This window comes from Rissa tridactyla, chromosome 8, assembly GCF_028500815.1.
Source record: "Rissa tridactyla isolate bRisTri1 chromosome 8, bRisTri1.patW.cur.20221130, whole genome shotgun sequence".
Lineage (NCBI taxonomy): Eukaryota > Metazoa > Chordata > Aves > Charadriiformes > Laridae > Rissa > Rissa tridactyla.
Genome location: NC_071473.1, coordinates 32,174,939 through 32,187,636, shown reverse-complemented (window position 1 = coordinate 32,187,636; position 12,698 = coordinate 32,174,939). Strand labels below are relative to the sequence as shown.

At 39.5% G+C, this 12,698-nt stretch overlaps 1 protein-coding gene across 3 annotated transcripts in view; it reads left to right on the top strand.

Annotated features, from left to right (window-relative positions):
• The window catches only part of NTNG1 (netrin G1), a 158,899-nt gene that overhangs the window by 98,543 nt on the left and 47,658 nt on the right, over positions 1-12,698 (top strand). For all 3 annotated transcript variants that reach the window (XM_054212387.1, XM_054212388.1, XM_054212389.1), the window contains one exon: positions 9,306-9,332. In XM_054212387.1, coding sequence (XP_054068362.1) covers positions 9,306-9,332 — 27 coding nt within the window. The remainder of the gene's footprint in view (positions 1-9,305; positions 9,333-12,698) is intronic.

Genomic DNA, 12,698 nt, shown 5'->3' with positions numbered 1-12,698 from the left:
TGTGAGAGTAATAGACCAACTAACAAACCGTGAAGTGTGGGGGCATAAAATTATGATAAAATCCTACGGAGCAGAAAAAAATGAACTTCCAAAAGGCGGGGGAAAAACATTTTGTAAGAGTATTCACTTTTTCGCATGTTATAAAAAGTGAGTGTGGCTCACAGAATTAATACTTAAAAGCTATGCTCAGAAAAAATAGTGAGATTTATCAGGTTGGTTTTATTTATATATTTTACATATATATACATATACACACATACATACATATGTATGCACGTATATACATTTTAAAATTTTATATATATATATAAAAATGCAGTTGCTACCCCAGCAATCATCAAAACTAGGGACAAGATACATCCGAACATGAAAACCGGGATCTTTCTAAATGCAGCTTGCTATGTCAGTTACATCATTTCCAATCAGTTGAGCACACACCAGACGGAACAGCGGAATTAGCACCCACCGAAAGGATGCCTGAAGCTTGTTAAAACAACTTTCAACATTATTAAATTCCATCAGATATACAGTTCCATCAAAAATCAAAACCTTTTGCAAATAATAGGCAGTCTTTTCTGATTTTTCTATTATTAGTATTATTACTATTATTATGATAGCATCACGAAACTGTAACTTTGTTTGAGCTGACAAATGCCCCACTTACCCTCAAATCCTGACTTCAGCAGTGATCAGCAGCAGGAATTCATGGCAAACAGGAAGAAGTATGGCGAATGTAGAAGGATTTCTTCTTTGCCTTCCCGATTGCTGGCAATAAACTGGGTTTCTGAGCTGGGCCCTCCATCACACCCGCAGTGGTTCCTAGCAGCTGAGAGGAAAGAGAGAGACTCAGTTGTCATAAGCCTGATCTCAGTGACATCTTATGGCAATACATTTTACATTTTAATGGTACAATAAGCAAAAGGTATTTCCTTTTGTTTGCTTTAAATGTTTTTATTTGGTTAAGTCTGTACCTCCTAAGATACGAAGAAAGAGAATATAATGCATCCCTATTTACATCCGTTATACCATTTATGATTATATAGACTTGACATGTCCACTCCTCCAATCCATTTTCTAAAAGGTGAATCCTAATCTATTTAATCTTACCATACATAAAACCGTGCCACATCTCTGGTCATCTGTGCTTTCTTGCTTTCTTCAGGTTCTATGATGTCATTTTTTTTATTTGGTGAGGCTAAAACTACTTGTGATATTCTAGACATGAGAAGAACATGGATCTTCTACAGTGGCACAAAAATGTGTCTGCTTTATATTTTGTTATCAGCCCTTGAGTCCTTTTTTAAAGACTGTTACAACATTTCTTCTGGCATCAAGGCTGACGTAAGTGACGGGTTAAATGTTACAGTACTTCAGAAATGTCATATTTGAGTTCCTTTAAAACACTGTTTGGGTGATCACTTTGTGGCAATTCTTATTGTTTGATATTACTTATGTCTTCTAAAACACGTTCAGATGATGATAGACATTAAGAAAGTTCCTCAGACTGTGAGAATCTCTCTAACCTTCTTTGTTGGGAACATCAGTGAAAACCATTAATTTAGTATTCAGTCCTTTTTACCTTGATTGCCTATCTACCCAATCATCTCTCTGGGAGGCCTTCTGCTTTTAGTGTGGTTATTTTAACAAAAAAGAATTATTAACTTTTATGTCTGTAGCCAGTTGATTCTCAAAATACTGTGGTTTATATTTAACTTGACCGATTTTGTGCTTTTTTTTCCCGTCTTCTCTATTGAGATGACTTGTTCAAGGCCAGGCCGGATGGGGCTTTGAGCAGCCTGGTCTAGTGGGAGGTGTCCCTGCCCAGGGCAGGGGGTGGGAACTAGATGATCTTTAAAGTCCCTTCCAACCCGAACCATTCCATGATTCTATGACTTACATTTTTGAAGCGTGCCTTTCCAAAATCTTCCTCATTCTGCTGTTTTGGGTTGGATGTTGGTTTCATGTATTTATAACATAGTTGATTTTTATATTTTTTTTTTTTAATTGATGGGTTATATATGATTATTCTGAGTGTCTCATACACTTTCTCTCTAGCCTGCGTCCACACTATTTGCATTAAATCTTTTTAGCTGCTCTTTTCATTTTTCTTTTAACTAACTTTCTTGGTTTTATCTGCTCACTCTCTGAAAGATAAATATTACTGCAGTGGAATATTTTTTTTTCTTTTCCTTCTCAACAAGTAAGTTGACTTTCAGTTCAGAAGTGGTTCTCTGGTAACTACTTTTTGAATCGGGTCCTATGTACTACTAACAACTAAATCAGCTTCTCATTTTGTGGGTTGTCTGATTACTTGCTAGAAGCAGCAATCATTTATGGTATGTAAAAGCTTAGTTTCTTTTGTCACTTCCTGATTTAATGCCACGCATGCTGCAGAATATGAAATTTTGCATTATTGTGTAAACTGTCTGCACAGCCAGTGTAATTCCACTTAGACTGTGTTGCATTTATGTCACCATCACCATTGTGTGGTCAGCAACGCAGCCCTAGCATTATACTCTCCTTTTCAGGCGTGAATTCTGTAAATAGTCGCTGGAACATCTTAATAAAATTAACTTACCTGGTTTGACCCTAAACTTCCCTTGTATTACTTTAATTCCCTGGCGACACTTTTTATAATCCAGTAATACAATGTCCCTTTGATACTCTTCCTTCTTCCAATTTTCGGAGTCTAACCTTTCCATCTAAGACCAAAATATTTAAAATTTTAAATGGATTTGAAGGAGTTTCTTATATGAGTGTGCTTAAATAAGATATAGCTTAAAATAGTTGTATAAATGAAACACAAAATAAAAAGATCCTTTTTCTTGAGATTGTCTGAATTGGGGAAGTTTGCTCAGATTCAACAAGAAGTCTAACTTCCATTTTCAGATCCTTCCCAGCTGGAACTTCTGATGTTTCCACTGTTCTACTTCTGCCATTTTTTTTGTGGCCAATAAGACCTTATACCTCCTTATACCTTTTCAAGCTACAGCTCATGAAAGACAAGACCATGCTAGGTTATATTCCAGCCATAGCCTAAACCTTGATGTAAAGCTATTTTCTGTATCCTTCTCATTTTAAGTCAACATGAGTTTTTCAGGAGACCGCAAAACATTTTTTCCCTGCTTTGCTTGTGAAAGACACGGAGTACTCTGTTGTTTACTGGCGCTAACAATATTTCCGCATTTGTCTCCCGCATAACATTTATTTTATATTTTCCCTCTATCTTATTGACTATTTTGTGATTACATTTATTCCCTTGTGCTGCCACATTCTATGGATAGTTTGTTCTGCAATACGTTTTGACACTCAGAGTGAACTTATTGCATTTCTCTATACTCGATATTACAAGATAGCTTTTCTCCTCACTGGTTGTGTGTGTCTGACAGCACTAGCCCTTTTCTTCCTCTGTTGTTTAGATCATCTTTGGCACTTACGTTCTTTGCTCCATCAGAGCGAGCTGTCTAAGACTGTGCTGGGCTGCCATCCATCAAAACCTACTCGCTTTTTGTCAGTCCCCCCACAACCAATAACCTGTACCAGAAGTGCTTGACACTCGGCGAAAACCGCCTCCCAGCTGTTACACGACTCTCCTAATTCGCAGTTCAACGTGAAACAAAGGATCGACCCGAACACAGGGAACTTTGGTGGTTCTTTTCAGTCAACAGTTAGGCAGATAGTCTCAATCACTTTACTGAATTTCTCCTGCAGTGTGTCCCCCTCTGACAGTACAGCTTCTGTCTCAGCAGCACGGCCCTAATCCTCCCTGAATGGGGAAAGACTTATGAGGCATCCCTGCGGCACAGCTGCCACAGAAACGGTTTCTGGCAAAAAATATGGCACTTGAAGTATTGCACTGATTACCCTCATCTGTGTTTGTAGTTTTCCGCACGAATATTTGCTGACACAAAGCCGTCTTGAAGGACCGGTGTAAATGAAGTTGGCCAAGAGGCTGTGTGATGGCAGGCTTTCTATTCAGGAATCCGAGTAGCATGTGTCCCTGTAACTCAAAAGATGACACATCCTGCTGTCCTGTCAAAGAAGAGTCCTAAAGTAGATAGTGTCCATTTCCCCAAACAACTGGAAGGCGCTTTCCAGTGCCCACTTCATGACTGAGGTAGAGGAGATGATCACACATGATCTTGGCATGAAGGAATGGGACACCCCTGCTTAAGACGTAAAATACTCTTCAATGATTTTGATAACATCTTTCGTAGCAAAAAGGGAAGACACAAATGCAATAATAAGTTACAAAACAGCTAAGCTTCTTATTGTTCCTATTTACATATTAATTTTGGCTCATGAAGCTTTCAGAAAATGTAAAGCCACAGGAAGATGTCACACAAAAGCTGTGTCAGGCTGGGAAACTTGGTGGTGGGGGAAAAACTGTAGTGTATCAAGAGCATTCAGGAAGACAGAAGTGTCGGGAAAAGCTGCAAATGATTAACTTCCCTCCAACTAGGTATTCAGTAGAATGGCCAGCAAAACATTGCAGGTGCATACCTAAAAGCCCATGCACTATAAATAACATGAGCTGTATTTTTTTAAAATGGGGCTTGAAAAATTATTCTTCAAGCACTCTACCTTCTTTTGTGACCCTGCTGAGTTGGTTGTTTGTGCTGGTTATGGTGGCATCTGCTGCTGGGAAATTAATTGCTTCCATCCATCACTGGTTTCCAACAACTCTGTTTCTACTGTACGCATTGAAGAGGAGCAATGAAAGAGGGTTCCACTCCTTACGCAGCAGTACGGGAAGGCAAAGTGTCTGTTATAAGATACACAAAGTTCTAAAAATAGTCTGAGTTTTGGGCTTTTTGAACTTTCTAATATCTAATATTCTATCAATAAATTATGATTACTTGAAAAAAATCTGTTGATCTCACTGGGAGTTTCCTAGACAGAGTTTTCAATACTGGTTTGGAGTCACTAAAACATCATGAGAAAAAGTCCAAATTTTAAAAGACGTTACCCCATAAATGAATAACTATATATTTTCTCTGTACCATATATTTGTGGCAGTGTTGCTTGGGAAAGCAGAGGTGGAGGATAACAAACTTCGCCTAAGTAGTTCTTTTTCTGGGAATTGAAACATTTTCAATCTTTACAGAGCGAGCAACTGCAAAATTAACAGTAGCAGGAATTCTAGGGCTCTTGGCAATGAAACACATATGAAATTTCCTGAGAATTGTGTCTTTCACTGTGTATGGTCCTTTGGCTGAATACACGAAAAGTTTACTCCTATGATCATAACAATCACTGCCTTTGAGGGATTACAAGGTGCTAGGTTCCTCCAGCTTCTCAGGGCTTTAAATTACTAGAGAATTTAGAACTTCTGAAATGGAGGCCGAGGATCTGATACCGCAGTCATGCCTCAGTGCAGGAGTTGCAAAAGGCAAAAAGACTGACTGCAGGGAGTGCCGTCATGCTGCAGCACAGATATTCTAGCAAGAATCAGATCAGATGTGGCATTAACAGCCCTGCTCTGACTCCTTGCTGTGGAATACAGCTCTGTATTTTATTCCCGTTGAAGAGTTAAAATGTGCGGTGTATAGTGCAATTACAAGGACATCTCTTTTGTCAGAAAAGCGCTCACACAGCTTTGATCAGCAATTAATATGAATCCAAACTTGCACTGCATTATTTACTATCATACCCTGCCATGGCTTCCTTGGAGGCAGTCTTAATTCTCAGTCTCTGGGCTGTATGCACCTCACCTGGATAATTCACTGAGCTCTTGGTGACACTTTCCCTGAACGTCAGTGAGCTGTAAGTGGGGTGTAGTGTTCTGATAGCAGCAGGAGCCTGTCCCTGGCTCCCCGTCGTACGGCAGGTACATGTTCACCTTGTGATGGAGAAGAGGCAGGGAAGCCCATGGAAAAGACGGTAGCCAAGACTGAGTTGACACAATAATTCCTTCATCCTACATGTACTCCCTGCCCGGGAAGAGATGCAGCCTGGCTGCATTAATGGCGCTGCTGGTGGGACGTGCACACAGGCATTGAGGATGGAGGTGATAAGGGGGACCGCAGGGTACGACCCACAGCATGAGCTCAGGGTATGGCCTGAGACTGGAAGCAGCAATGTGGCCCTTCTCACCGAAAGCTTGATGCTCTTCCTTTGTGGTATGGATTTCACACTGACACAAACTACAGAAGAAATCAAAAACTTGCTTTGTTTGCTAGCATCTGATTTGCTTTTTTCTCCACTCAATAGTCAGCTCCCTGGTAGCTTATAGCTAAACCAACCCGTTTCTGGAAAAAGGGGAAATGAGAAAATTACAGGGCAGATGCAGAATATCGTATGAAAGGAAATCACCAGATTTTTTTCTCTCAAGTAATGCATGTATATTTAGATGCACTTACAGTGAATATGTAATATACCAAACCACTACCCTCAAGTTAAGTGAAAAATAATAAACAGTATTAGGGACTTTCTTCTGCAATGTCTGCCATTTCGGGGGCAGTAGCTACCCTGAACTTTCATTGCATGCTTTACTCCCTGTTTCCTCACTATAAAACTATTACCATTAATAACCATCCCAGTGATTTCAACTGGAACACAATTTAGGCTGAACATTGCTTTGGTTTAACAAATGCAGTCACTTGGTTTAATTTACTCTGTATGTCTAGCTGAATAGAGTTGTGCATCATGACTCTTCATCTCTCTCTCTAACCTGGTCACACCATTTCACTGCTGCAGAGTACTCACAGATTTCAATACAGGGCTGACTGGAAATGATCCACATCCCATAACGTACCGGTTTCCATCCAAAGGGCCGGCAGCGGTGGGATGAGTCCCCGCAGCCTGTTGGTGTCCCCAGCTGTGGTGCCACGGCAGGAGCCATGCTGTTGGGCCCCCACATACCTCCAGGTTGGCAGGGAGGGAGAGGCAGAATCCCACCTCCTGGGCTGCATTACTCAGGGCCTTGCACCAAATACAGCTCAGCTGAATTCAAGAGCGAGCCTCAATATGTAACTCCAGATCTCATGCAAACGCTCCAACTAAGAATAACTTCCCCATCATATGTGCGGTTTTCACAGTGTTAATGGATCCGCTTTGTGGCCCTACCTAACCAGCTCTTTTCCAGACAAACTTAGGTGTGCCATTCTCACTCTCTTTAGCAGAAAGGGCATAAAGTAGTGCACTATCAAGGCCAGTCACCACACGCGGGGATACCTGCTATTACAAAAATCAAGCTGGTTACAGAAGTTCACCCCAACCCAGAAACTCTGTATGGCAAGAGAAAAAGAGCTTTTCAAAGAGAACCTGAAGACAACTTCGCAAGGTCAAGACAGAGCCCTTCAGGCTAGCAGGCATCTTGTTTTCATTATTCTCTGCCCAGGAAGCATTTATCACTATGAATTCATTGAAAATTTTGAAATACAGTAAAAATGAGAAGAGCGGACTTGCAGGAAAACCTCTCCCTTTGCTACAATCTGTTCAGGAGAGAGCCGAAGGAATATTTGTATGTGCGTGTGGGAGTGCGAGCGGTGCCAGGCGGGGGAGTACACCCAGAAGAAATACAAATACCATTTCACAGTGGAAGTGTGAGTGCGAGAACGCAGGATCTGTATTTTATCTAATATTTGTGCAGGTTCCATCAGTTTATAAAGGAAGACGAACGCTGCTAATTTAAAACAGCTACAATGACTTGCAAAAATGTAAACAAGCTGCTATGGAAACTTCGGGGAAAATTATTTGAAAATTGATTGCCTTTTTGACATTTAAGACAAAGGGATAGAAGTTCTCTTACATTATCTTAACTGAAAAAAAAGCACTTTTTGGTACTTTTAGAACTATAACAGCATTTTTCTATTATGATGATATTTTTATGTAGCTTTTAAAACCTCATGATTCTAAAATTTGGGAAAATACACATTAATCTCGGCAGAAGTAGAAACAATTAAGTTTGCAAACAACATCTGAGCGTGGGGCTCGGTTCGCGGCAGGTGCTGTCTCCAGCGCGGTGCCCAGCACCCTGCCAGACCGCAGGTTCCAAAGGAAATGAAACCCGAGAGCTGCAACTCTGACAGGCGCCCCAGGACTGATGTGGTGAAACACAAATGATCTGTTTATGGTCGCCATTCTGCGAATGTAATTACTTCGGCGTTGTCTGAGCCATGCCACGTGTTAGAAATGTTCCCAGCTTGACTCCGCAACCTCGCTTACAGTGGATGTTGTTTATCCCCAAGACATTCCTTCGCGCTCCAGTTTGCTTAATTGCAGAATGAGGTCCATGCCATCTCTGAGTAAGACACAACCTCAAGATAGATGTTGAAAGAAGTATAGCAGATGTTTAATGGAGAAACAGACAGATTTCTGCAGTGAAATGCATGCCATCAAAAGTCAATAAAACTTAGAAAAGACAAACTGTATTTAACTGAGAGGATGCAAATATCCAGGATTTAAATACTGATGTGTAATTTGTGACTTTAACCCAAGAGACTAGCAATAGTGCCGTTAGCAATCCCATTTATTCTAAAGAAAATGGCATTTCAGAAAAGGTTTCATGTCTGTATTTTTGTGGTACAGACCTTTCAGGGCAGACCTGACAACAGGCGGCGTGTTGGGACTGCGTCATGCAGCAGGAGATCCTGCACTGCTAATCCGGCAGAGGAGTTTTACTCCTCAGCAGCCCCACCTCTTCTGATAGATCTCACCTGCCTCTGGAACGGTTTCCTTGCATTAATTCAGCTTAGGAATTGAAATGAAAGCAGGAGGGAAAAAAAAAAAGAAAAAAAAAAATCAATGAGAGGCTTAGTCGATATGACCAACCTAATGCATTAGATTGTTTCGGTCAATTACATTTCTTTTCCATAGCTTAATTTAGATAACCATCAGGTAAAAGAGAAAAAAAAATAGCTATATACAGTTAATGCAACAGAAGGTATCAACTGATTTAAGCAGCTGGCCAAAGCAGTTAGCAATGCATCTATCCCTTGCTTAAATTATTCTCCTAGATCTGCATAATACATGCATGACTGATATTTTTATCTAGAGCATTAAACCTAATGGCTGGTTAGTTGAAATACAAAATTGTTCTGAACAAATTCATGAAGTTCAGAGAGCTGGTGTAGGTCCCAGAAATACCCATCTGTCAATACATTTTAGTGGTCCCTGCAGCCTCGTACAGAAAAATCTAGACTCTGCATTTATAAAGGGCTGGGTACATATTGGCAATCGCTTGGGTGTAACTATGTATTGAAATAATATTCTGAAAATTGTTTTAAGAATCTTAGATGTAATAGCTCAGGCAACTACAGCAAACAGCTAACTATACTTTTTTGTGTTTTATTTCCCTGCAGGTATACCCAGTATTTCCAGTATTGGTAGTAAGTAATAAAACCAGTATTGTTTTGCATTGTCATTGAGCTTCTTGGATCTAATTTCCCAACATCCCTTTCTGTTGTAGATAATGTTTCTCTGAAAATGTGCTCCATAGTGCAGGGGCTCCGTATTGGCCTTTGCTCTGTTGCATTAAGGTGGTCAGGGAGAAGGTCACTCCTGACAACACACCTGCCTTCAGCCACAGGTTTTCTGATGAGTTCTGATCAGCGGATGAAAACTGAGTGTTGGAAAACTGAGTATTATACAGAGGATTAACACACTGTTCCGCAGAAAATACTCGTGGAGTATCTTTTAAAAAAAAAAAAAAATGTTTGCTAATAACAGAGAAGTATATTAATTTTCATGAGGGTATGTGTGTGCGTAAATTTGAAGAGCAAATGGAACAGTTCATAAATGGAAGAGTTTTCATTTTTATGAAGTAGCTAAGCAAATGCCAGATATCTGCTGGAATCTTTGCATTAACTCCAGCGGCCTTTGAAGTGGGCTTTACTCCAAGCAGAATTGTGTTCCTTCACAAAAACCTGCTTTCCTCTAGGCAATTAAAGCACCAAAATATTAACACTTAAACTATACCAAAACCATAACACTGCTGTGTAAAGAACTAGTGTATCAATGAAATAGATGATTAATTCAATAAAACCCGTGAAGGGACTAAGTGTCCAGTAGCTCAGCTGTGCATCCCTAGCTGAGTTCCGCGGCGGCGAAGTGCACACAGGCACGACACGTTAGCCGGTTACAAATAAAGCAAGCAGGTAGAGGTGGGATCCTGCTGGGGCTGACTGAAAGATATTCCCCACAGCCTCAGCCTGGCAGAGGCTTTAGGCACAACTTGTGCGACGCAGGACTATCACAACGATAAAATATTGCAGCAGTGAAATGCCATTTGCCATACCTGATACCCAACTGAAAAAAAACTGCCCCGCTTCTTATGATGCAGGGTCAGGCCTGACAATTTATAAATCGGCTCCGTTTACTTAAGCTCATGAATGGCGCTGATTTGTTAAGCTCTAGACGGCAAGTTAAATGCCAGCAAAAGTAGCCTGCTTGCAAATGAGAGCAGCGTTTACAGCTGAGTGCCATGGCATCTGTTTTGCAGCTCTAAATAGTGAAACAGCATCAATGACAATAGCGTGTGAATGAACGCCTTAATCTTAATAATATAATTTTCCCGCTGCAGTATCTCCTTTGGCATTTGCATGACTGCAAATGTGTAGTGCTACGCTATTTTCAAAACCTTGTGTTATGCATGTGTTTTATAACCAAAAAAATGAATTAAATGAAAGAGAAGTTTATGTTGCCGTTCTCAGGAATATTCCCGCCATTAATAACAGAAATGGGATGAATGGGAAAATAGCTCTTTGGAGTTTGGTTGTGCTATAGTTTCTTAATACTGTGTTGCATGGACTATATGGTTGTGTTTTCACTTCACACTCCATACAGCCTTCGTCACCACATCTACCATTTCTGAGCATCAGCAGATGTTGGCCTTCAAAAACTTAATAGGGAAACTCAAATACCTTTTAAACAATGGTGACCTGAAAGGATGCATTGTTGACCTCTTTGTATTTTACACTGGGGTGATTAGTACAGTTTATCTATTACAAATGGAGAAAATTCTGTTTAGCATTCCATAGGAAATACAAGAGTTTCTGCAAGTCTATGCTTTATCTTTAATCTGCTGTAAATGTCTTGGAGTCATATGTGGTAGAATTGAACAAATTTCTTTGCCTACCTGGAAAGGATGAAGCATGAGCATCTCTTCATGAGCACAAGTAAATACTGATACTCTGCTTGGTTTTTTCGTGTGTTTTTTCTTAAATAGCTCAGGGGGAAAGTAGTTCCACTTGCACAATGTTCTCAACATCTTTCCTATAAAATAGAAATAGCAGAATTAATCGTTAAACAAGGATAGAACCCATAAATTTATGCTGCTCTGTAAGAGAATTTAACAGAAGTACAATTAACACATAAAACCAAACAAGATTAATTAGTTGTGGCTGCTTTAATGGATTCTGCATGATTTCTTCTTTTGTCTATGCTAATACAATGTTTGTGTTCATATCAGCAGAGTTTTTCCCCATCTGGGGACAGGAAGTTACTTTCAGGAGACAGAGTTTGGGTTTCATTTTGCCTGGCAGCAAACTCTGACGGGGGGGTATTGTCTTTTGTGTGCTTCAGGATTTTCCTAGTATATCAGGAGGATGGGGTTGGGGCGGGGAGTTATGAGGAGTGAACTGCCAATATACAAAGAAGATGCCACTGCAAGTCATGTTCATTTAACACTTTTAAGACTGGGATGAAAGCAAAGAAAAAGATTTACCCGTGTGCACATATATGTATCATTCTCTATTCCTTTTCTGCCTCAAAGGATCTTGTATTAAAGCAGCTCATTGTTAAAGTTTGAACACAAAGAAAGAGTGGTCATTAAGTAAACATCCTTTCTGATCATCTAGAAGAAAAAAAGTTACAAAACAAAAATCAGAGCTTTCCCATTAAGGTCATGTGTACCTGCTGTTGTCTATCAGTCAAATAATAGGTTCTCTGGTCATTTCCAGCATTCTTGATTCCAATGCTGGCCTTTTCAGCATTTTTCAGCCATGTCTGGAAAAATACTGGTGAAAGTGTTAGCAATTAATGAGTCCCAAAACCATTTCATAATTTTAAGCAATGCTTATATACAGTATGTAATTATTCTGAAAACTACTTTATTTTACTTGCTAAAATAATAATTGTACAATTTTACACAGACCAATGCATCAAAATGTTCATTATTGTGACCAAATACCAAAGTTACTAATCTACGTGTATGCCTTCAAAAAGTTGAATCTTCTAAACTATAGCTTTTATCTTTATTCCTGTAAAACCTAACTCCACTAATTATGCTAAACAGTTTGTTATAAAGGGTATAATTAGATACAGGATAGGATAGACACGATGTGCAAATAGCTATGTGTGGGTGATTATCACCTTCGAGCCTGCTGGTGGCAGATGAGTCAGAGTTTAGAGACAGACCGTGCACCCAAGTGCAAGATGCAATCACAATAATCAAATGGTATTTTCTGCTTTGTTCTCTATGGTTTTGTTTTTCTTTATAGCCAATTTCAAATTAAGAGAACTTTCTTTTTTTTTTAATGATAACAAATGCAAGACACAAAAGTTTAAAAAAAAAGACTGAATGGGCACTCTTTTATTTTATTGTTTTCTTAACCTTGAAAGTTCTAGTACCTATTTTTCTGGAACTAAAATAGTGTCAGGATGAGCGTAGCTTTATTTGTTTTACATATTTGTTATGAAAATTTAATGCGGTAAATATATATCTTAAAAGGTTGTGAGAGCAAATACTCGTGGAT